Source organism: Chlamydotis macqueenii, chromosome 11 (assembly GCF_036417535.1).
Source record: "Chlamydotis macqueenii isolate bChlMac1 chromosome 11, bChlMac1.mat, whole genome shotgun sequence".
NCBI classification, from domain to species: Eukaryota; Metazoa; Chordata; class Aves; order Otidiformes; family Otididae; genus Chlamydotis; species Chlamydotis macqueenii.
This window is the reverse complement of record NC_141566.1, coordinates 2,375,032-2,398,985: the sequence shown is the minus strand read 5'-3', so window position 1 is coordinate 2,398,985 and position 23,954 is coordinate 2,375,032. Positions and strand designations below refer to the sequence as shown.

Genomic DNA, 23,954 nt, shown 5'->3' with positions numbered 1-23,954 from the left:
TAAAGCGGCTTTGATTGATAGTTTCTCAATTGACGTGTTCGTATATGTGCTGAGCAGTTACTCTTGGAGGTGGCTTATTAGAAACCCTTTGGCTTCCAGGCAAGATTAGTTAGTGAAAGGGTTGCTTCTTATTTAGCTGTATAAATCTACCTTTTACAGCAGCTTTGACTTCCTACTTCTGCATTCAGTGGCCTGAGCTTCTGCAATATCATAAAATAATAAAGATAATAGGACATTGTATCACTACTTGAAACTATTTTTGGGTTCGGTATTCTGGTTTTTGTAAAAGTTGACCTACTTTAACTATTGCTTACAAAAATCCTCTGATATTTCAACACTATTTTCTGTGCCACTACTGTAAACTAAGGACAGTTTACTCATGGTTGTGAAACACACCAGCAGCGCGCTGGAAGTGTTCAGTCAGGACAGTAGTGCATTTCTTATAAAACCTGTTCTGTTTTCACGTACGTGAAATCCTCGTTCAAAGTAGCGATGAAATTGGGCAAAAAAACCCGGTTACAATACGCTTTTACAATGTATTTCTCTCTCTCTAGAATGAAAAAAAAAAAATAAAATTCATATTGTGAAACGCGAAACTTCTTAACTGAATGAAGACTATTTGAAAAAAGTTTAGCAAAAGTTCTGCCACTTTTTATGGTTTATTCCTAGAGCACTGGGTTTGCTATGTTAGAATCCATCGTGAACTTGCTTTTCTATAGGAGACAGTTTTGGGTTAGTGCCCTCAGTCATCTGAATCCAGAATGTGCTGCCTTTGTTTGTCCACCCCCCAAAAAATTAATTAATTGTTTAGCCTTTAGTTGGAATGTTGCATTTCCAGTCTCCCAGGGAAATGTAGTTAACGATATAATAACTGGCATAATTACTGCAGTGAGCTATTACAGAGCAGTATACGCGGGGCACGCGCCCCGCCGTCCCAAAGCCAACTTTTCTGTTGGGGTTTGCAGTTACACAGTCTGTATCAACATGTAAGTGTTAACCTACAGGTGCATTAAAGCATAAAGCCGTTGCATTTCTGAAATATTGTCCATAGTACAAGTAGTTTTTTAATATTGAGAGCTAGTTAGTTGATAGATTTTTATTTTTTTTTTAAATTGTTTTTTAACTAAGCAGTATGAGACGTTGCTCCAGTCATCCTAATCCGTTAGGGAAGATTTACACTTCTGGTTTGTGTCCTTACTGCAGGCTGGCTGCATGTTTCTTTATTTTGCAATATGGAATGTGCTCACTCACCATACTTGTGGCTTTATAAATGAGTTAGTTAATAGAAAAAGTTTTGATATTTTTTAATTTCTTTTTTACTGTTTTTATTTTATGTCCCTAGGAGCTTCCTGTGTGATCTTACATAGGTCACTTGACATGATATTCGGAGACATACTAAAATGTTAAATTCCCATGAGCTGGTGCCTCTGTGGGTCTGTACTTTAGCCTCTTGTGATGTAATTTCTCAGTCTTTAAATGGGAAGAGCAACAATGTTATACCTCAGAGATGTCATTAAGGTAATGATGTTCATGACTGAAAGTGACTTGTATCAAATGCTGGAGTTGTATGAGCAGACAGGCCTAGTTTGTGCTCCACGCTAGCTATGGCAGAGTGAAATGCCTTAAAAACATGGAGTAAGAGCTGCATTTGGGAATGCTGAGACTTTACATGATAAGATTGGAAGCAGGGATGTTGCTCGTGGGGTAGCCAGGTACTACAGCTTCCTTTTCAGTCACTGTAGCACTAATGGAGGCATGATATTGGAAAGAGTTCTTAGATAATTATGCTTTTTTAAAAGGATTTTTTAAAAAAAGCCATAGAAGTAAACAGAATTGGTGAATTACAAGTCCAGGGCTGCTTTGGATACTGGTTCTGAAGAGAGTTTGTCCCTCAGGAATGGTACCGAGCGGTTCGCTGTCGGTGTGGTTCTTGGCGTACTCCCTTACCAGAGCTATTAGCAGCGCTGTGAATGTGCAGAGGGGGTGTATATCTGAGGCTCTGTGCCCTAGCAGAGCTAAAACAAGAATAGGCAATGTGCTAATATTGTCAGGAATAGTCTTGCTTTGGCAGGGAAATAGATTAGACAACCTGATAAGTTTTCTTTTTAAAAAAAAAAAAAAAGTCTGTTCTTTGAGTCAGTGTTACAGTAAAAGAAATCCTACTTTAAATAAAAAAAAAGCTAACTGACTTTAAAAAAAAAATACAGTAGAGGTGAGCCCAAAGAAATCTTTTCTGTAGCCCGCACAGGGTAAGAAATGGGGTAATATAAAGAGATTTCTGCTGATTTATTTCCTTCAATTTTGTCATGTGTAGGAATGGAGTGTATTGCTTTCTAAATAATTCAGATTCCAGAGGCATTTGTTGCACCATCGTTTTAGAACAGCAGAGTCCATTAGAGCAGCAACGTCTGTGTACGTCAGGATTTCATGTTTTCATATAGCCAGTAAGGAGTAACTTGGGACCCTGCTAGATCCTTATTTTATGATTCCCTCACGTTATGTGCGTTGTGTGTAAGCTAAAACACGTGTGAGGCCTGGGGAGAGATCCCAGTACTACAGAGAAGGGCAGGAGCTGGGAACATGTCGTTGGAAGGAAGCTGGAGAGGGGGAATGGTGTAACAAGAAGAGCAACACAAGAACAAAGGGGGTTGTTGCGGTTGGTCTGACCTTCGGAGTTAGAACAAGTAACTGAAATTTGATGGAAACTGCAAAAGATTGAGTAAATATAAGGCTTCCCCTCCAAAGCTAGAATCCTAGGGGTGCTAGATGGGCTCTCTTGAAACGGGTCTGTCTAAGCTGAGGGGAACCATGCCTGTCGTGTTGAAACAGTGCATTTTCCAGACACTTAAAATCTGTCTTGTTGTGCTGAAGCAGTCATCTTTGCTGAATAAGATGTTAGCAATTTTCCTCTTACAGAACATCTGCTTTCTGACTGAATCACCGAACAAGCGGCAGGCTTGTTTGAGCCTGCTGCCCTCCCTGTGCTGCGCACTGACTCCTGCCTTGCCGGAGGGCGTGGGCTCGGTTTCATCGCGGAGGTGTCGGCCTTAGGTTTCCTGGTGTCTGCAGGAGTGTCCTCCTCATGGAAAGGACAGCGGCGTGAAAGTAAAATTTACTCTGGCACTTTTGAATAAAATCTTCACACCTTGTTTTCGAGGATCTAGAATTGAGAGAGCAGAACAGCTTAGAGTTACAGGGAAGAAAAAAGCAGGAAGACTGTGATGATGCTTTTATCTTCCAGGAGTTTTGAAATGACTCATAAATGGGATTCATCTTGTATAACCTTTAAACACAGTGAGCAGAGAATGAATTTGGTAAATAATCTGAAAAAAAACCCCCATATAATGGTAGTTTATCAGCAAAATCACCATAGGGTTTGTTTTTGCTGAGAAAGTAGGTTTGTTTAATCACCTGCCAAAGTTTTATGCAAATACTACAACCCGAAGCACAAGTATTCTTCACTGGTAGATGTTTGCCTTGGAAGCCTGCTGTTAGGCTGGTGCTGAGCTGATTGATTAGAATTGGTAGGTGACGTGAAGCGATCGTCTGATGTTGAATGTCTCCTTTTCGCATGTAAGTTAATTTAAGATCAAATTAAGACTTAAGGCAAACAGAAGGGATGCCTGCTTCAGATGGAGGTAAGTACCGAAGAACAGGGGTATTTGTAAGAGAGCAGGGCACGGATACAGTATCTCCTTTGCTTGTGTGCTGCCTGTGAGCTGTGCTTTCTCTTTTGGGGAGCACTGAGTCAGTCACGCAGGAGTTAAGGAGTGAATGCAAACAGAAGAGCTAGATCTGTACATCCAGCCTAAGTGCTTTCCTCAGGGGGAAGATGCTTTCTGGCACCGCAGCAGCAGGAGGAGAAGCAAACAACTCATGCCCTGTACCCACCTGGAACCGTGACAGAAAATGTTTTAATCTTTTGAAGTGAACAAGTTTCTATGGCTAGGTAAAAATTCGCCTGGAAAATGGCTTGATTCTGTTGGTGATATGTTATCCCTTTAATTAAGTAGCTGACTTATGCTTGACAATGAAGTGGAGTGATGTATGATTTTTATTAGAAACCCATGACTAATTTTTTCTTGCTGTTCTTGCTATCTTATTGTTCTTGCCTACCCTCCTCCAAAGTTGCTGCTGCGTGCCAGCCGTGTCCTCCAGGCACTGGTGCAGACTGGTGTTCACTCTTGCTGAGACTTTTACCTGTTCCAGATACAGCGGTTGTTTTCAGATATTTTCCATGTCGTCTTTCAGCAATTTTCCATTTCATCACAGTTCTGCAATTTTGTTGTTTTAAGAGACTTCGGTTTTTAAAAGACTTATTTTCTTACATAAGCGTAAAAAAAAAAAAAAAAACAAACCAGACTCCCCCAAAAACTCACCAAAACAAGAACCCCCCCCCGCTGTATAATACAGAGTGTTAGCTGCATCTAGTACCACATTTCCTACTTCATTAAAGTAACTGCCAGGTTAAAAAAAAATCCTTCCTGTAGTAGTCTCTGTGCCTGTAGAGTAATGTGCTAGCGAACTCAGGTGAATTTTATGTTTAATTACGATAGGCAAGATGAAAAATGAACGTGAGTGGAGACATCTCTATTAAAATAGAGCAGCAGCGACAAAGAACTCGGTTTGCCCCTTGTCGTCTTCTCCCTAACTGTAAGAAGCTGAAGCTGAAGCCTTTGTTCAACAAACTGTGATGTGGACAATTCTTTAGGCTTTTTCCACTTAGAAAGCTTTAGTCTTTTTATAGGAATCTTGTTTCCATGGGTGAACTTAGGCATGGATGAGTGGGGAACAATGCTTTGTTTGTTAAAATGAACTTTTTTTGAAGGGAGTGGGCTTAAAAGGAAGGAAATGTGGTTTGAATTTAAGTTTCTTTTGAAACTTCTTCCTCTTCTTTTTCCTCGCCCCCCTCCAAAACACAAAACAAAAATCCAGACAACTAGAAGTCCCCAAACTGATGTTTCACCATAAGTATCTTTAAAATATTTGGGATAATCTGGAAAGTCAGTTTAAAAATGACTATCTTGGTTATCCTTTCTTTCTCTTCCCTCTCTGGGTTGTTCTCCCTCAAGAACGTGCAGCTTTTGTCTCAGCTTTTCCAGTTCATATGTTTGGCAGAGTTTTTTATCTAGTCTGTGTCGCTGGTGTGTGTGAATTAACTAAAGCTTCAGTTTGTCCATGTGCTGAATGAAGCCCTTGCGTTCTCTGATCCCTGGGTTGATCATTCACAGGGTTGCTGTAGAAGTAAGAACGCTAAAGGGGTAGGCGGGGGTGAAGATACTGTGGGGAACTTAAGGCAGGAACACAATTAAATTTTTAATTGGTTAGATCTAGAGCGGACAGTTGGCTGGAAATCTCTCTCTCTCTCTCCCCCTTTTGTTAGAGGTTCTCTGTGAGACAGCTGCTTCGTGACGAGTTTCCGTGCTGCTGGGCCGAGAGCGCCTGATGCTGGCTGTCATGGCTGATCCCGTAGCAGAAGAGCACGCGTCCCAAGTTACTGAACTCTGCTGCGAATGTGGTCAGTTCCACCTCTTGCTGGACAATCATCTCTACAACTTCCAGGATGAAGTGGACGATGAACTCATCTGCCACATCTGCCTTCAGCCTCTGCTCCAGCCCATGGACACCCCCTGCGGACACACGTACTGTTTCAAGTGCCTTGAAAACTTCATGCAGGAGTATAACTTTTGTCCTATGGATCGGAAGAAGCTCTCTTTCCAGCAGTGCCACAAGTCCAGCCTTCTCGTACGAAACCTGTTGGATAAGCTGATTGTCTTCTGTCCTTTCAAGGCAGAGTGTCAGCAGACGATGCAGCGGTGTGAACTAGAAGCTCATCTCCAGAACAGGTGCATTCCCATTTACGTTCTATTCTTGCTCCTTGTGTAACGCTGTCTGTCTGTTGTGCTTCTGACCAGAAAGATCCATTCTCAGAGCAGTTCTTAAACTGGGGCAAGATGGGACACCCTAAAGATGACGGAGGGTGAGTCCAGCGAGGTGGGTGGGTGAAGACAGCGTAATTGTGCGTGTTTGCGTGAGGGAGGCCAGCTCCCCTGTGCTACAAAGGCGAAGGGCGAGGTGTCCGCAGACACAAAACCTACCAAAGCTATATAAATTTGTGTGTCCTGATCGGGGGCACCTGACTCCGAAAATTATTATAAACATGCTTATTCTTGTTTCACTTGTGCAGAGAAGAAAGACAGGCACAAAGTCAACACTCTAGAAGCAAGGGATCATGCAGTGTTGCCAGTTTAATTGGTCCAATTAAGATGTGCAATATTTAAGTCTTTGATCCAAATAACGTAAGTCCCTCCAAGCTGCACATTATGCAGTTGTTGAATCACCTACTTATAATTCCATTATCTTCTCTCTTTCTTTTGCTGAGAAAGAGAAGCAGAGAAAAGGAGACTTTTTTTTTTCTTGCACTTGCCAGCAGAGATGTGTTTTGGTTGAGCTGGTGGCAGGCAGAATATTGTAGCTTTAAAAGAAGTGCAGGTGACAAAGAGCTTTTGCCATGGTGCTTGGAGAACACTTGTTCCCACCGAGTTAATGATTGCAGGAAAGGGAGCTAAGTACAAGCCCTGCTGCAGGCGGGAGCAGACCTTCGTTGGCACTGTGTATTTTGTCGGGGGCAGTGAGAAATGCAACAGGCTTGTTTCCCTTCAGCGATGTCGTAGCTTTTTGGGGCAATGACATCTTTTAAAACAGACGAGGTTCTTCCTCATCTTTGGTACTCGTAAGCTGAGAGTTTGTATTAGAGCTGGGGAAGTGGCAGAAGGTGCTCGTGTGCCCGTTCCCTCGATCTGTGGAAGCTTATAATCTCAATTTCCTTGAGCTAATAACTCTTTGTACTGCGTTGTTGTTATCGGGCCGAGCTGAGTGGCACTGCAGGGACGGAGCTGTGCAGCTGTTGTGCAGCTGGGGCCGTGGCCCGGACCAGGGCTGGGCTTTCCTTTCCGCTCTGTAAATCTACCCTGGTATCAGTAAACTCCTGTCACTTGTTAATCCCTTTGGCAGAGGAGTTAAACATAGAAGAGGGAGGGACCCTGAAATGTTTATGTTAGAGACCTATCTGGAAACTGTCTCATTCTCTTGTACGTTTTGTAGTGCTTTGTATCTTCCTTGGAGAGGGTGTATTTTAAAAACTGAGGCTATTTCACCTGGGCTGTGAGCATAGTTAGACTGAAAAATGAAAATAAATGAGGAAGAAAACGACACTGGGATTTGGCTGTTTCTGTTTTTTAGTTTTAAGAGAGATTAACTGATAGCAGGAGACTTAAGGAAATAAGAAACATCTAGCAACTTCTTTTTCATAGGGGATTTCTCTGCCCTTTGCAAAATGAATTTGTTTCTCAGCATCTTAAGAGGGATATGTGCATGAGTGGATCAATCAACTTCTGTCTTTTAAGTTTCAGGGTCATCCTACTGCTTGGAGAATAAATGACTAGGAATAAACCGGAGGAAGTAATACTGGGAGGAGGCTTGTTTAGCCAGAATGTAAATAGTCAAGTTTAATTTGAAAAGTGACTCTGGTAAACACCCAGTACTGCTCATGTCTCCGAAAGTGATGCTTTTGCATTCATCACCCTCCTCACCTGCCACTTTTTTTACAAGTACTCTTGATAAAAGAGCTTGTTTTTCCCCACTCATTTTTGCTGAGATAGACTGGCTGGCTGTGTAGCTGCACACAGAGCACATTTTGTTGAATGTAGAATTACTCCTTGAAGCTCTGTGTGGGGAGCAGTCGGTGGGATTAGACACTCTAAATTGTTCCTGCGCATGTAGAGCCATCGCCTGCGTGGACTGGAGTGGAGTGCCCTCTGGGTGTCAGGTCTCATTCAGAAATAAAAAAAAAAAGCAAGCCTCACTTGCTGCTCTTGCGTGTTACTGATTTGTTAAAAACAAAGCCTAATTCAAGGCTGAGGTTGAAACTTCAGTCTCTTCCTTTGCATAAAGATACAGTTCACAGCCATCTCTAAAAGGTCAGAGCTAAGTATTTGCTTATATTTTAAGAGGTATTGTTTTCTTCATTGAGTGTTTGCCAGGTGAATATTTAGCGAGGGAGACTCCCGTTCTTATACATTCTCCTTTTTCAAATAATTTGCTTAATAATTTTGAAAGTAGTAAAATAACAAGCCCGCTTTTAAGTTGATACTGGTACAGGTAGAAGCTGAAGGTCAAAAGAGAATAAGCGCTAGCATCTGTGATACAAGCTTTGCGGCTGATGAGATCTTGAACATGCTTCTTTGCATGTCTTTGTCAGTCAGAGCTTGCATGTACTAGGTTAACCACACAGGCAAAGACTTACGGCCACTGACAATCTCTCTCTAGGTGTCCTGGTTTCAAGAAATACAAATCTGAACAGCAGCGGAAAAAGAGTCCCGTTTCCAAAGGGAAGGAAGATCCCCCTGCCAAGGTGGAGACGAGCACGCCCAAGGATCCGGAGGTACCAAGTGGAGGATCGTCGCTTGTGGCAGAAAGCTCTGCAGCTGCTGTGGTATCGCTAGGGACTGCAGAGCCTGGACTGGTTAATCCAGCTTTTGAGGAGACTGAAGAAGGTGAGAGTTTGATACAGAAATGTAATTATGTAATTACCTTTTATAATATAAAAATGAGGTAATTATCTCGGACAACTCAGTTTTTAAAGTGTCCTCAGCATTTTTAGATATCCTCAGTGCTATTCAGCCATCAGTAGCCATCGGAGTGGTCTCTTTGCTCAGCTTGTCCTTCGGCAGAAGGGAGATGCACTCATGTGGATCCAGTGTGGCAGGATCTGCTCACAAGCACAAAACTCTGTGCAAAGCAATTTGGAGAATCTCTGTTAGACGGGTGAATATTTGCGGTATTCTTTGCAGAAACAAAGGCAGTCTCTGTCAGTGTGAACATGGAGCACTTAAAGCACTCGCAGAAGCCGAATGATTAGGAAATGTTCCAGCTGCTTCTTAATCCTGTTAAGAAAGTTAAATATACAGTCAGCTTCCTGGAGTGGTCAGTACCTCCCTAACGGTGTGCAGCAAGTGTGTTTTCGTGGCATAACTTACTTTTTTGATTAATAGCCAATTGTGAAACCCTTGCAGATAGAAGTAACCATCTCCACTTCAGTACAGAACCACTTGTCTCAACCCCTGTTAGAAGTGGCGTGGAAATCTCTGTACCTCGTTTCAAAGTTAGTCTCAGTTTCCAAGTGTGCAGGCGCTGGATCTGGCAGCTGCTGTGCCGGTGCCAGAGTTAAAACACAGGTCAGTTTACTTCTCTGTTGGCTTCTTCCCGAAGTACACTTGGGGCAGGTTTTGCATCTCTGGTGTGACAACTGCAGTTCACCCTGACAGGCAGCGCGCTTGGCTTCATTAGAGAGAAGATTTAATACAACTTACTAACAACAACTTTCATCTTCAAAGTGTCTGAGAAGCGTTGCTTAGTCTTCAGTGTGCTGTAAATAGGTAAACATGACTCCTGTTTTACAGGGGGGATGGGAAAAGAGGAGGAAAGGAAATTAGAAGGAGGGAAGTTGCAGTGAGCTGCCTGTGGTCAAGTCACTGCAACGGCAAACCAGTAATTACAGCTCAGGAGTCCCCTTTTCTAATGGGCATTGTGGAAGCCGGCATTTGTTACGCATGCACCTCTAGTAGGCCAGCTGTCACAGCAGAAAAATAAATCTCCATACTGAGTGCTCTTTAATAAAACACAAGAAATAATAATGAGAATTTAAATTTGCCATAAGCTGGGAGAAGATGGGAAACATTCTGGAGAAACTGTAAAGAAACAGGGGCTTTTAAAGTTTTTAATCTCACCTATTGTTTTATCTCCTGATAGCTGCTTTCCCTCCAGACACTACCTGGAACACAACCTGGCAATGTTACAAAACTTGTGGTGCTATGTGAAGGAAAATTCTATTAATGTGGTGGTTTTTTCTCTTCAATTTCCACAATCAGACCTTCCTCAGAGAACTAGTCTCGTGGCTGAAACGACCACAATTGAAATTCACCGAGAAGACCCCGAGGAAGAGCTGGGGATGAGGATAGTTGGGGGTAAAGACACCCCACTGGGAAACATTGTTGTTCAGGAGGTCTTGCGGGATTCTATCATTGCTGCAGATGGAAGAATAGCACCTGGGGACCATATTCTTGAGGTATGTAAAACCCTACCGGTAGTCCCATTGCTTCTCTTGAGGTGAGGTGAGGGCTGAGGGAGGAGAGTTGCCTACAAAAACTGGGAAACCCCTACAGCTGAGGTTTAAAAGCGCCGATCAGACTTGTGGGTCGGTAGCATTGTGTATCTGCTGGGGCTGAGAGGCAGACTTGTGAGGTTCCTTCCAGTCATACTCATGTTTACCTCGCTTATTTTATAGCTTTTTGAAATTTGGACCATTTGACTGTATTAAAAAGATTTCTGTCTGATAAATTAGTAGCACCATTTCTCTCCAAAGGACTCTGCTCTAGTTAGGAAGTCTTATAATTGCTTGCTCTCCTGTGTTGCTTAAGCTGCATATTCTCAGTGGGCAGGTCCACAGTTTAAGACCTTACGACTTGAAGTAAGCATCAGATATGCAATGCGAGTAATAAAGAGCACCAGCCTCGTACCGTGCTGACCCACCGCCAGATTTAGTTTCCAGATGAATCGTGCCGCGTGGCAGTGGGCTACTCAAGGCACCAAGCTCGTACACAGCAGTGACGCCTGCGTGCAGCGAGAACTGTTAGCACCTCCCGGCTGTGGCTGCCCAGTCGTTTGACAAGCCGTAAAAACCTCGTTATCCTGTTGGACTGTGGACTTCGGAACCGACTGGCAGCCCCACACGCACAAGCGGCCGATACGATCTCGAACGCTGGAGGTTAAGGGAAAGCAGCTCTGCGTTGCCATGGGATGGATGTAATGATCTAGCATTTTGCAGTTTCAGATTGGTTAGTTATGTGAGTTGTCCTGTCTTGTCACTGTCCTCAGCTGTTCACTATAAATTACGGTCTAATTTCATCAGCTTTCTTCTCCTTTTTTTTTTTGTGCTCTCTAATGTGCATCAGAAGCAGCTGCTTCAGTCATGGCACCGCGTAGGGAGTTGTGCATCCTGTCTCCAACTTTGTGACGTTCCCTATTGGGAACAGCACCTAAATTATGTAGGTTCTGATTAGTGACTCCGGTTTGTTTGTCTTTCTAGGTGAATGGCATCAACATCAGCAGTGTGACTCACTGCCAAGCTGTCTCCTTCCTGCGCCACCCAGGTCCTGTTCTGCACCTCATGGTCCTGCAGGAGAAGGGTTTTTCCAATAAGACTGCGCAGCAGGATTCCACTTCTGCTGCAAATCGGGAAGTGATCCACGTGACCTTGATAAAGAGAGACCGATCTGAACCCTTGGGAATCAAACTGATCAGGAAGACAGATGAGGCAGGGATTTTTATTCTAGATCTGTTAGAGGGAGGTTTGGCGGCCAAAAATGGAAAGCTGAGTCGGAATGACAGGGTCCTGTCAATAAATGGCCAGGATTTGAGGCAAGGAACACCTGAGGCTGCTGCACAGATCATCCAGGTAACGTATGGCGTGGTGAGGTTGTATGGTTAATGACTCCGCAGCCGTCTGCCTTGATGGCAGGGCTCCTGTTCTGACCCAAGGGCTGCAGAACACACTAGAGCAAACTGTGTTCCCAGAAATATCTGTTTAGGAAAGTGACTTCCCTGCGGATGTGTGGGAAGCGCTGCTTCCAAATGAAGATAAACATGCAGAGTGGGAATCCGTGGTGAGTCATCTCTGACAAGTCTGAAGCAAGGCAGTTGCTTGCGGTGCTTTAGTTCAGCTGAGGCACTTGGGTCTCCTCTGTGGTGTGGTGGCTGGAGCCTTTCTTACAGAGTGAATATTTTGAGAGAAGGAAGGATTAGGACAGCCTGTCGCGCTCGAACAGCCAAACTGAAGGTATTTGTTGGGAGATGTGATAGGCTGGCAGCACAGAACAGAACCCTTTGGACTGATTGGAAGCCCTCTCTCCCCATTTTACCTGTGTTTGGGAAGGGAGTCTAGAAAACAACATGAGGCAAAAACATTGTAAAACACTAAATGAGTAGAGGAGAGGTGGTCTTTCCCTGCGCAACAGGAGTGCGCTCCTGTTGCAGCATGCCAAACGTTTTGGTGAAAGGACTGGGCAAGAAGCTTTGGTTACGGATTAAGAATTGCTACGTGTGCAGCAGATATCATGTAGATCAGTTTAAATTTTTTTTTTTTTTTTTTTTTTTAAATCTCCCTGGAGGCGATGACCTCCAGCTTCTGTTTTTATCTAAAGATCCTGATACAATACATCTCATCACATACTGTTTATATCCCGGAAAGGATCTGAGGTCAGCGGGGAGGGAGAGCCAGTTCTCTTCCTGGTAATCAGCAGAGGAGGGCAGTGGCATGGGAGAAGAGAGGAGAAAGAGCAGAGTTCCAGTACTGAGATTTTTTTTTTTTTTTATGTTATAGATGTGATCCCATTCTATGGCCTTTTAGAATTTTGTTTGCATCCATGTGCTGCTGTATTTCTGTTGTAACGTGCAAAGATAACTCCCATGTGAGGAGCTCTTTATTTATCCTACTGAAATCAGTAACCAAAGTCTCAGAACGAGCTTCAGTCGGTTTGGGGATTGAATCCCTCTTGAAGTGACGTTTGTGTAAAAATGTGACAGCCATCCAAACATTATCTGTTCTCCTGAGGGCTAATTCAAATTCTCGGTTAAATGTAATTTTAATTTTGATTGCAATCCATTTGCAGAAAGGAGTCCTACCTGTACCGTAAAGTACCATCTACAGCTATATTAAAAAAAAAAAAAATTGCTCTATCTGAGGTGAATTTGGAGGCAAGAGGCTTTTAAATTCTGTTTTGGAAAACAAAAATATCTACTAGTTTAAAAAGAAAAAAAAACAACCCAAAACAGTTGATGCAGTCCCTCTTCCGAGGCCGGGGAATTCTCTGCTGCTGGGGTGCTGTGACACTGGGGGAGCAGGGTCCCATGTCAAGAAGTGAGAGCAGCAACCGTACTTCGCTCGTCCGCTGCAGCAACTGCCCCACGTAAGCGCATACACCTTACCCCAGTGGAGTCCTTCACAATAAGGTTTTGTCAAATTATCTGAAAGAACAAACCAAATCAGAAGAGTAGTAACAATAGTGAATGCTTTCCCTGCCGTTCTGCCAAGGCCAGAGGTACAGCTGGTTAAGTGTTTAATTGGCAGCAATCTTAGACAAAAGGTCATGTCTTCAGGTACTCTGGGGGAAAAATGGGTGGGAGGGGTTGAACAATAGAAGCTGGGAGGGAAAGAGCTTTAACGAGTTGCTTTACAATAAAAGAAAAAGCATCCAGTGCTCCTATCAGCATCTGTCGTGTGGACCAGTCAGTGTTCTAGCTCAGTTTTTTGTATCACAATGTGCTATTTTGGTTATTTGCACTGAAATGGAGGAATTCATCATCCCTTTCCACTTTCTCTTGTTTGGTATTTGTGATTTGTGGGGGAGGGAAGCACGAGCGAACCCTGCCTCTGCTCCCATTCCCTCTGACTAATATTTGCCAATTCCTTTTTTCTTTTCACCGTAGGGTTCTGCGGCTTTTCACAAAAGCACTGCGTCACGTTGCGTAGCCCTATTTCAAACCCTTTTTAGAAACGGATGCTGACCCTTCCCTCTCTGACAGGGGCCATCCCTAATTTCTGATTTATTTTTCTGTCTGTTTTATTTACTCTTTTTTTGGTTTCTCCTGGCAGACTACTGAGTCAAGAGTGAACTTTGTCGTCCTGAGGCAGCCAGGCGTACAGCTCTCGGAGCCGGTGGAAGACGGCAGCACGTCAAATAACAGCAGCAGCAGCAGCAACGGAGGAAGCCCGGTGCACCATCGGAGACGACTAGACCAGAATCACTATAGACGAAAATCTTACTACCAGAAAGTAAGTTTTGTAAAAAAACGGCAAGAGCGCTGGTTGTTCTTGGACTAGCAGGTCTGTTATGTTTGCTCTGTGGTGGCGACTTATCATGTAAGACTGATCAGTAGCTCCGTTTTCTTCTCGAGCCATTGAAAAGCAGCAAGTTTGTGGCTTTTGGTACCGAAGAACCACATATTTGCCATCCACTGGGAAACAGAATTCTTGAGGAAATTTTGACATGTTTTTCCTTAAATGTCTCTGATGTTGATACAGAACCAGTGTTTAATCCTTTCGTGTCTGGAAAAGGCAATGGGAAATTTGCCATCCACGAGGAACTTGGGATTTGCTTCTAGACATCCATCAAGCACAAAAGATTGAGGGTATTGCATGGTGACGCTGAGTTTGGAGCTGGAGGGCTTTATGGCAGGGAAGCAGACGCTCCGCAAATTGCACTGTAGTGCTCCCTGACTTCAGCGTTGTGTCTGCCATCTGCTCGCATATTCGAAGAACCAGCATGAGCAAGAAGAGAATTGCCGGTCTGTTGTACCAAGAAAGGCTTGCTCTCTGTTTAGAACTTCCATTTGAGTGAGAGAACTTACCGAACTCCAGAGACATGGAAACACAGAAGGCTAAGCAGTTTTAGCGAGTGGCTGTCATAAATGGCTGGAGCGCGGTTCCTTGAGTTGAATCCTAGAATTCCATTCACATACTGTTTCTGCAGCGTATGCTATAATGAGTGCTTTCACTGCAACTTAAATGTTTAGTAGTAGTCTGAGAGAGGTTGATTGCTTGGTACGAATGGCTTGGAAATGAGCCCATGGCTTGTTCCTCAGTGTAAAATTGTTCTCCTCAGAGTGAACATCTCTCTACAGGGATGTGGGATCATTAGCAGAGCAGTGCCTCGGTTGTGGTGGTATCCCTGTGGAAATACAGGGCAGTATTTCTACCCAGAGTAAGTACAGGAGAAGCTCACTTTGCCATCCAGCAACATCACTGCGATGTTTGGATTAAAGATACAAGATGTTCCGTTATTTTCTTCCAGATCTGGGCTTCTCATGCTGATTGCGTTAACGAAGCTGCGTTTTGTACTGTCATTCCTTCATAGGATTTACCTCAGGGATATGTAAGTCATGAAAAGACAGTTGCAGTAAAAAAGGAACCGAAGGAATCTTTAGGAATAACAATCGGAGGCGGAAGGGACAATAAAAACAAGCTCCCTATCTATGTAACGAGCGTGCAGCCCATCGGATGCCTCTTCAGGGACGGCAGAATCAAGCGAGGTAAGGAGGCTCTCGGACCCTTTGTCCTTTAGGAACCGGGGATTTTAGTGAAAGCTGGACTTGGACACTGACGTGAGGCTGGAACATAGTTCCACGTAAGAGCTTGAGGCAGAAATAGGCTTCATGGCAGAGGCTCTGTAATAATCCTGTCTTCTTTAATCAACAGGAGATGTGCTTTTGAGCATAAATGGCATTGATTTGACTCATCTGAACTACTATGAAGCTGTCTCAGCACTGAAATCTAATGCAGCTTCCCACTCGGTCGTACTGAAAGCCCTGGAAATCCTTTCAGTGAACTCAACAGAGCCGTCTCCGGACATCAAGGAGCAGGGATTCAGCTGGTCTCCCCTCTGGATCACGTGGCTCGGATTGCCTAGGTACGTTTGTTTGCTCACAGCGCTGACTTTCACTCAAACACGACAAACTAACTGCTTTGTTGGGTGGCCTGGGAGCCTTGCTGGTGTTCTCACTTGGCTGGAAGGCAGTGGAAAGCCTTGTTTGTCCATGAGGTCACAGTGTGATGAGTGCATAAGAAACTTCCACTGCATTTTATGGCGTGACCCATCGTTCCCCCACTTTTGTTGGGCAGTAACGGTATTTCAGAAGTTCCTGAAAACCTTTTTTTTTTTTCCTAAGAGAACTGACACACAAAATGAGAAGTGTGGATTCTGGCATTTGAGGCGCTGAGTTGGCATGCAGTCAATATAGATACAGTCTCCACTAAAATGTCGTTAACTGAAATCACTCTGTGGCGCTTGCTGGATCGCATAACAGAAGCCAACGGGTACCTGTGCTGTTTTATAGCTCCTAATCTGATCATCTCAGTCAGGGGCAGGCATTCTTTCAGTCTGATTGATTTTGGCTGGTGTAATGGTGTCATCTGTAGTGTGAAGCAGAAATTATTCTGAGTAGTTGAGGTTTTCCTGCTGCAAAGCTTTGAGCTGTAGACGTAGCACAGATTTTAGCAGCGACACGGTAAGTTCCGGGTAACAGGGTTGGGGCTTTGAAAGCTTGAATTTCTGTCTCCTTTCTCCTTCCTGGAGAGGTGAACCTCTGGTTTGCTCACTTTTGTGGTTTCATCAAAATACATTCAGCTGTGGAAGGCAGAGCCTGCTGTCGTTCCAGCTGACTGGAGGAGGAGAGCGCAGGAGATGCACGTGGAGCAGCAAAGCCAAACCCTTCTGTGGGAAGCTCGGATTATTTACAGCCTTGTTTCCTGAGGCACCTGAAAGAAGAAATGCTAACAAAGCCTCTCTTATGTTGCCTTTGTGTTACTTAGCAGCCTGTAAATGCTAAACAAACAGCCCAAGGAAGGTAGCTTTTGTGTCTCCGGTGACTGTAACTTGGCTTGCGCTCCACACCGTCCTACCAGTTTCCCCTGCTCTGGCGGGGAACCGGCCCGTCTGTTCCGCGCAGGCCTCGTATGAACGAGCCTGAGCTGCGCCGGGACGGCCCAAACCTGAGAGCAAACCCTCGGACGCTGGCTGGTGTGGGTGAAGTACAGCAAGGCAAAACCTGGCTGTACTTTCTCCCTTCCTTTTCCAATTTTTTTTTTGGATAGCTGGTGGCTTGCAGCTTCACCACACCTTCAGCTGCAGGGCCTGGAGTCTACTCTTTGCTCATCGGTCACCTGCCTTCATTTCAAGAGTGTACTGACATTATCTGCCACTTGGTACATTGCTTGAAATTCTTTTCCTGCCGGTATTAATGTTGGCTCCCCTCCGTTTAACCGTTACTGTACCTCGTTCCTGAAGCAAGCAGCAATTATTCCCGGTGCCCTTTCTGCTCATCAGTCTTCCTTTCTTACTCCGACTTGAATTCAGCCCTATGAATTTGTCTGCCGTTCTTGCGAGCGTGTTCAGGAGGCACAAAGCAAAGTTATGTCATTTCAGGATCTGACAGAATCTTCCTCTGTGTTTCCAGTAAAAAAAGCTGGAATTCTTGTGCTTCCTCACATTTTTTCCCATCCATTCACAGTAAGGCCTAGTAGCAACCAGCTTGGTCATCCATAGAATGAACGATCTGCCTTCTTCCGTCAGGTTTATCTGAAGCTGGTCTCCAGGAAGTCTGAGCTCTTTCCGCAGAAACGGTTAGCTGCTCCGCGCCGTGGCCCCGCTGGAGCTGCGCGCTCCCCGAACTCTGACAGGCATGCAGAGCTGCAGACTCAGCAGTGTGTTTGTCAGAGTAAATCTATAAAGTCTAAAATTCTTTTCCCGCAGTCATTTTCCATTATAGGAAATGAATGTTTCTCTTCCTAAAAACCTTTTTTCATATGGAAAACTGATTTCTAGCAAACAGCCTTTCCAGCTCCTGGAGAAGGTGTCTCGTGTTTTTATTTGTGCTCCGTGCTGACATAGCGCTTGCCGCTCTTGCTCTCTGGGCTGGTTTTTGGCACTAGCTGTCCCATACGCTCCTCGCAGCTGTGACTTTACACTGGTGTGGTACCAGTAGAAGAAAACCATGGAGGCATCAGTAAGCTAGAGCTGTGTTTATGTGTGAAGAACGCGTACAAAAGTAAATTGCAGTTTGAAAGCAGATAATTGGATCATTCTCCTAGTGAGAAGTTGACTGAGAAGGCTTTTGAAATCTGAAACTCATCTGCAAACTGCTCAAGCGAAGCCCTGGGGGCAGAAACGTTTATTAGGAAAAGTTTAGCTGCGGAGTACCTCGGTGGGGCGATCAGCGGCAGTTTCACACAGCGCGGCTCCGGCAGCGCCTGGGTGCCAGGGCGTAACCTGCCCGTGAGCCAGAGCACACGGGACGCCTGCCTGCGCTCCTGCCACGCCTCTCCAGACGCCTCGCAAAGGCTTTGCGTGTCTCTGCGCCACAAGCTGAAGGAGCAAGTGCTGTGAGCGCTTACGTACCGCCTTCCCCGAGGCAGCCTAGCAGCGCGGCGCGCCCCGGGCTTGCTGAGAAGGCAGGCGTGCCTCAGGGGCTGGCATTAAAACCGGTGGCCAGCCTCCAAAACCAGTGATCTCTCTCCGAGGAGTCCGATATCTTAACTGTGCACAGCCCTCCTGGGTGTAGGAGCTGCAGAAAAGCCCTTTCGTATCCTGATTCAGCAGTTGGTAGAAGAAAGGCTGCCGTAGCTCCCGTGTCTGCTTTCCATCGGCAATAGGTGCCTGCTGAATGCCTTCGTTGTACCGGGCGTGCAGATGGAGTAAAAAAAGCCTGACTCTCATTAATGGCGTGGATGTAACTGCTGTTCACGGTAACTCGGTTCTGTCACGGGTACTGCGCGTGTTCTTTAGTAGAATTCATGAAGGTCTTCATGGATCTTCCAGGTCACAAAGCCTTTAGAGAATGGTAATTTTCTGTTAGCTCTTAAACTAGCACTGAGAAAAGATTTCTAAAGGACTGGCATCTTCAGATTTGAGAATGATCCCTGTAATATGACCTGCAAAGGGGTTGCCTCAGATCCTTAAAAAAAAAAAAGAAAATAAGTATGAGGCTGCACTTTCCACAAGAGAAAACGTAAATTTCTGGTCAGGCAGTTTGCCCTGAAACACACTCCTGAGCTTTCTCTGTTCTGGCCGTGCCTGTCTTCACAGCCACCTGCACTGCTGCCAAGACATCGTCCTGACTAAAGGCAACCTGGAGAGCTGGGGCTTCAGCATTGTTGGGGGCTTTGAGGAGAGCAAAGGAAACCAGCCGTTCTTCATCAAAACCATAGTGCCTGGCACTCCCGCCTTCCGAGACAGGAAACTGAAGTACGTACGGGCTGCCCTGCGCGTCTCCGGCGTTTGTGTCAGAAACGCTAGCGGTACTTCTGTCAGCGGGCGCTGTTCTTCTGAGGGGCTGTCTCCCACCCTTTTAATTAGCTGAGCTAAACGTTAATGACCTCTAGTTCTTAGACCCTCATTTGTGCGGTACTGTTACCAAAGCTGTAACAGACTAAGCCCTGTATCAGTGAGCGGTGTGGTTTCTCTATAAAGGTGCGACTAAAAGGAATTAGCGGGACAGAATTTTGGTGCAGGGAGCTGGGCTTGGCTCCCCTGAAAACGGCGTGGAAGGACAGAGCTGGGTCGGAGCCTCGGTGGGAGGGCTGGGGTCAGCTGGGTTCCCGTTGGAGCGCGAGGACAGCGAGGCGCCTGCCCTGTTAGACCCCGGGACGGCAGCCGCTCAGCAGACAGCTCGGTGCCGTGGAGGTGGGCAGACCAAGCAGGGCTCTGAAACCTCTCTTGTACTGAGCTGCAGCGTGACAGCGTGCTTCAGCCTCCTGAGCACGTCACCTCCGTGGTCAAGGTGGTCGAGTAGCTGTAGGAGTGACCTTGGTGATGAGCGTGTTTATCAGCACAAATTTGTTTTCTGTAACTTTTCCCTCTGCTGAGCAGCCAGCTGCTCACCATCACCACTGTCACTCAGGTACCGGCAGTGTCCTTTCCCCTGCCCTCTTTGACTCAGAAGTGAAGAAGTTCCTTCAGCAAGGAGCTGATGATGGTTCCGGGTGGGCTAGGTGACCTTGGGGGTCCTAGGCTGCAGTGTTAACAATAATTAAGTCCTGACGAGCATGTTTCCTGTCTTCTGATTAGGTGTGGAGATGAAATAGTGGCAGTAAATGGAGTGCCAGCAGTGGGAATGAGCAACTCGGAACTGATCCCGATGCTGAAGGAGCAGAGGAACAAAGTCACGCTTACGGTGGTGTCCTGGCCGGGAAGCCTCGTGTGACAGCTCGGACAACACAACCGTTCCAGGTATCGGCTGTCATCGCACCACCCTGCGGGAGAGAAAGCAAGGGAACGCTGAACTGCCACATGGTGTGCTCCCACGGAGACTTTTAGCTTCCTCTTTGGGGAAAACATTTCTTTACTGTGCTGAGGCTACCAACCAATCCGGCTGTTGGCTTCAGAGGAACGGTTCATCCAAACAGCTGTTGGAGCTTCCTGGGCTCGTTAAAGCTCGTTAGGATTGGTCTTGCAGAGAAAGCTCCTTTTCCAGTGTCTCTCTACGCACTGCCTTGGAAGCGCTTTCCTCAGTTTGCGAGCTCTGCTTTCTGTTTAATATTTCGACCAGGTCAGAACAGGCGTGCCTGCCCCCTTTCCCTGCTGGTTTAATCGGTTCTGCTGCTGATCTGGCCGCCACCTTGGACACTGACTCGTTTCATACGTTCGTTTAAAAGCCGCCATTAGAAGTGTAGGGATGGGGACCCAGTGAAGCAGTTCCTGTAGCCCCCAGTCTGGGTATTTTTAGGTCACTGACACCTGATGAATGTGTTTATGCATCAAAAAACCAATCGTCTCTCTCCAGCTGGCAGCTGCGGAGCTGCTAGGCGAGCACGGTGGAGCGGTGTGACCGGTAGGAAGGTTCTAGCAGCAGGGAGCTGTCCTGAATCCCGGTTCAGGATCCTGCTGGATAGGCGGATTTGGCGCTGGTGCCTTCGGCGGGGGTTCTTTAAGCAAAAGTGGTCTCACTGAAATACGATGTGGTACACGTGTGACTTAACGAAGTTTGAGGGCAAGGTTCTTACTGCACAAAGGTCTGACAGTGCTTCAGAGCTACCACAACACGGAGTCATGTGCGATGTCGGTTGCTTACCAGAGATCTGCTGTTGGTAAACGTTCTCTCAGCCTGGAGGAGCAACTACAGGTTGCAGTCGAACTACAGGTGACAGAAAAGGTTTGTGTGAGAGTCCTGTACCCAGACTTTTTTTCCTGGTAAATGAGTGGTGGAAGAGCCACTGCTCGTTCTTTGCGTGTTAGTGGCACGATCAGTGTTCCACACGCGGCTGCGCCCGTGCTCGCTGTGTCTGACAGCCAGCAGTAGGCGTGTGCGTCAGATCGTTCTCCAGCCGGCTGCCATTGAGTGAGGGCTTTCCTCTTGCGCTGTTTCTGCTGCAGCAGATGGCAACAAGCAACGGCGCCTCTCCCCCCTGCAGCCGTGCTCCCTAGAATGAACGTTCAGTTGCCGTGGTATAAACCAAGTGCAGGTACGTGCCCAGCAGCGTCTTAAGCAGTGCTTTGGTAGGGCTGGCTGCTGGGCAATCAGCCGTTCCTGCAGAGGAGCGCTGTTCCTTGCTGGATGACTTAATTGTTTACACGCAGAGCGACTTCACTGAGGGCACTGTGTGGCAGGGCCGCTGTCAGAGCCGTTGGACAGAAATAGCGCAGGATCCAGCGTCACAAAAGGGTCCCTGGCACCTGGACCCCCGTGGACACGGACAGCAGCAGCAGCCCGTGGCCAGCGGGGCGCTGGGGCCTTTTTTTACCCCCTGTTGTTCCTACCAAATCCCGAGCGCAACGTAATTCACAAGTCCAGAAAGTTGCCGGTGGAAAACCAGTCACTCGCCCTCTGTCTGACAAAGGAACAGAAAATCCTGAAGCAATTTTTGTCTCTTGCCAATCAATGCTGCGCAGAATCCGTGCGTGGGGCGGAACAGGACATATTTCTGTCGATGGAGAGAGGGGGATTCCTCCCGAGAACCAAATGTCCCTTGTATAAAGTAAAAAAGCCACGCAGCTGGCGGCCGACAGCTGAAGGGAAGAGGCGGCAGGAGGCTGCGTGATTTTTACGATTACTCCAGCTCATTGCAAGGTGCCTTCACCATCACCAAACTGTCCCAGTAATTGAAGCGTTGTTTCCAAGATCAGTGTGTTAATAGATGTCAGATTTGTTTTGATGCCTTTATAAATTATTGTATTACTGAAAAACCTTTATCATGGGTGGTTCTTTAATGTTTCAGTCTGTCAGCTCACTCCCCTGGAATAGGTCACCTCAACAACAGCCACTTCTCCAAAAAACTGATTTTAGGAGGGAGGAAAGAGCGTAACGGTGACGTCTGCGGTTTCTATACATTCTGGCTGTGCCTGGGAACAAACCCTGCGCAAAAGTAAATCCCCCCCTCCCTTCCCCTCTGTTTTGCCCCTGCTCCTGCCTGTGAGGCTGGTCACAGCCCACCAGTGCCTGTGGGCTCGGAATGGTCCGGACTGAAAAGCAAATCCTGGGAATAAAGCAAGCTTTATTGAACGAGGCTTAACTCCCCGCCACGGCGCGCTGCACAGCTCAGCAACAGCAGGGCTGCGGCTGCTGCTCCCCGAGGAGCTGGATGTGCTGGCTGGGGGCTGGGTGAGCTTTTGGTGGGATTTCAACTGGAACAGCAGCGGCTGATGGTCTGGGAGAGAGACACCATTGCTGGTAACGCTGTGCTGCAAACCGCAGTGGAATCAGCCTTTCTCCTCCCAGGGAACACAACCCCAAAACCTGCAGTAAAGATTATTTCCAAATCACCACCTTTTGACTTCTCTAAAGGCAAACATTTCACCTCTATTTATTTCATTAAAATAAAACCCTTTCACGCTCTTTCCCTTTAACTCACAGCCGCTTTGGGCAGCGCAAGCCTGCTGCCATCAGTGAGGGACTTGCATCCATCTGTAAGAACAGTCAAAACCCCCCAGGAGGCAGGTGCAGCACTGCCTCAGCGACACCAAGTCTCCCTAACACCGCAGCATCCAGAGCCCAGGGACGCAGACGGGCTGTGGTCACTGTGAGTGACCCCCTGGTCACCGCTGAGGAGCTTCTGTCGCCGCCACAAAGGAGCCTGGGGAACGGGTGCAGAATAACTCTGTCCCCCCCGCACACAAAAAGGGAAGCGGTGCTCACCAGTGGGCAAACCCTAGACTTACCTCAGCGTAAAACTCTCCTGCCAGCATTTTCTCCTGATTCGAGACAGGCAAAAACCAGCTCAGGCTGGTCTGGGGGGCACTGCTGCCCGTGTTCTGGAAAAACCCCGGCCACATTTCCTAATTCCAGCAGACAGGCTCTGATTTGGGTACAGCACTGCCCCCCCACCCCATCACCCACGCGAGCCCCTGCTCTGGGGGTGGAGGGCAGGCACCTTTGCCACAGCGCTGCAGACACACGTGAACGCAGGGCCCGTGTACCAAGCACTCCTGAATCCTCTCGCCAGCTGTGTCTGCCGTCTCCTCCGCCCACGCTATGCCACAGCCCCCGTGGTCTCTAAGCACGCTTAAAAAGCTCCGTTAACAACAACAACCAAACAAGAATCCCACTCTTTTCTTCTCCCCCCAGGCTCTGCAGTGAATGGTTCACCAAATGCAGTCACAGCGTACAAACGGTGATGCGTGCGACGCTGGCTCGAGTCTCTAGGGTCGCATGCTTCACATGAGACACAGACTTGCAAAATTACAATACAAACCATTTCAGAACTGAGTTATTTTAGGGCAAAGATTTAAGACCGTTTTAAATAACAAGTCAAAGCAGTTTAAGATATGAAAAATGACACGCTCGTGGCCTCACACACACACAGAAGCGCCCTATCCTCAGCACCAAACGTAGCAAACCCCCTCAGAACTACCTCCACGTTCTTCCCACCCAGAAACATCTCTGTTGCCACCCTCCCCAACGCCTGCTAAGTCCAACCAAACTTTGGAATGTGACAGAATTTATTCTGAGGTGGAGGGGGAAGGAACGGTCACACAGGAGTCAGTGATAACCAGACAGAAATGAGCCAACGCCACGGGGGCAGGCTGCGAGATGGGACTTTGGCTCAGCTCTTAGTAAAAAAAAAAAAAAAAAAAAAAAACCAAAACCAAACCAGTTGGTCAAAACTAATTCAAGAGAAACTCACGCTCTTACTGGGTCTCTTCTGTTTACTTCCCACTGGTAGCCGTAACAGGATAGAACTGGTTTTTTAATGGATAAAACAAGAGCTGGGTTTGAAGGCTCTGCACACCCCGCGCAAACACGCACGACAGCTTCTCAGAGCCGTCAGCCCCGGAGCTGGGGACCCACCAGCGAACGCCGTTCCTCCTCACGCGCTGCCCGGCTGGCCGCGGAGAAATGAGAAGACG

At 46.6% G+C, this 23,954-nt stretch overlaps 1 protein-coding gene across 1 annotated transcript in view; it reads left to right on the top strand.

Annotated features, from left to right (window-relative positions):
* The window catches only part of LOC104476098 (ligand of Numb protein X 2-like), a 29,815-nt gene extending 8,019 nt beyond the window's left edge, over nt 1–21,796 (top strand). Inside the window, exons 2-10 of the mRNA XM_086756610.1 lie at nt 5,384–5,846; nt 8,329–8,555; nt 9,930–10,126; nt 11,147–11,515; nt 13,712–13,891; nt 14,973–15,147; nt 15,314–15,524; nt 18,699–18,857; nt 19,680–21,796. Of these exons, the coding sequence (XP_086612736.1) occupies nt 5,446–5,846; nt 8,329–8,555; nt 9,930–10,126; nt 11,147–11,515; nt 13,712–13,891; nt 14,973–15,147; nt 15,314–15,524; nt 18,699–18,857; nt 19,680–19,815 (2,055 nt within the window). The 5' untranslated portion in view covers nt 5,384–5,445 and the 3' untranslated portion in view covers nt 19,816–21,796. The remainder of the gene's footprint in view (nt 1–5,383; nt 5,847–8,328; nt 8,556–9,929; nt 10,127–11,146; nt 11,516–13,711; nt 13,892–14,972; nt 15,148–15,313; nt 15,525–18,698; nt 18,858–19,679) is intronic.
* The last annotated feature ends 2,158 nt before the right edge of the window (nt 21,797–23,954 follow it).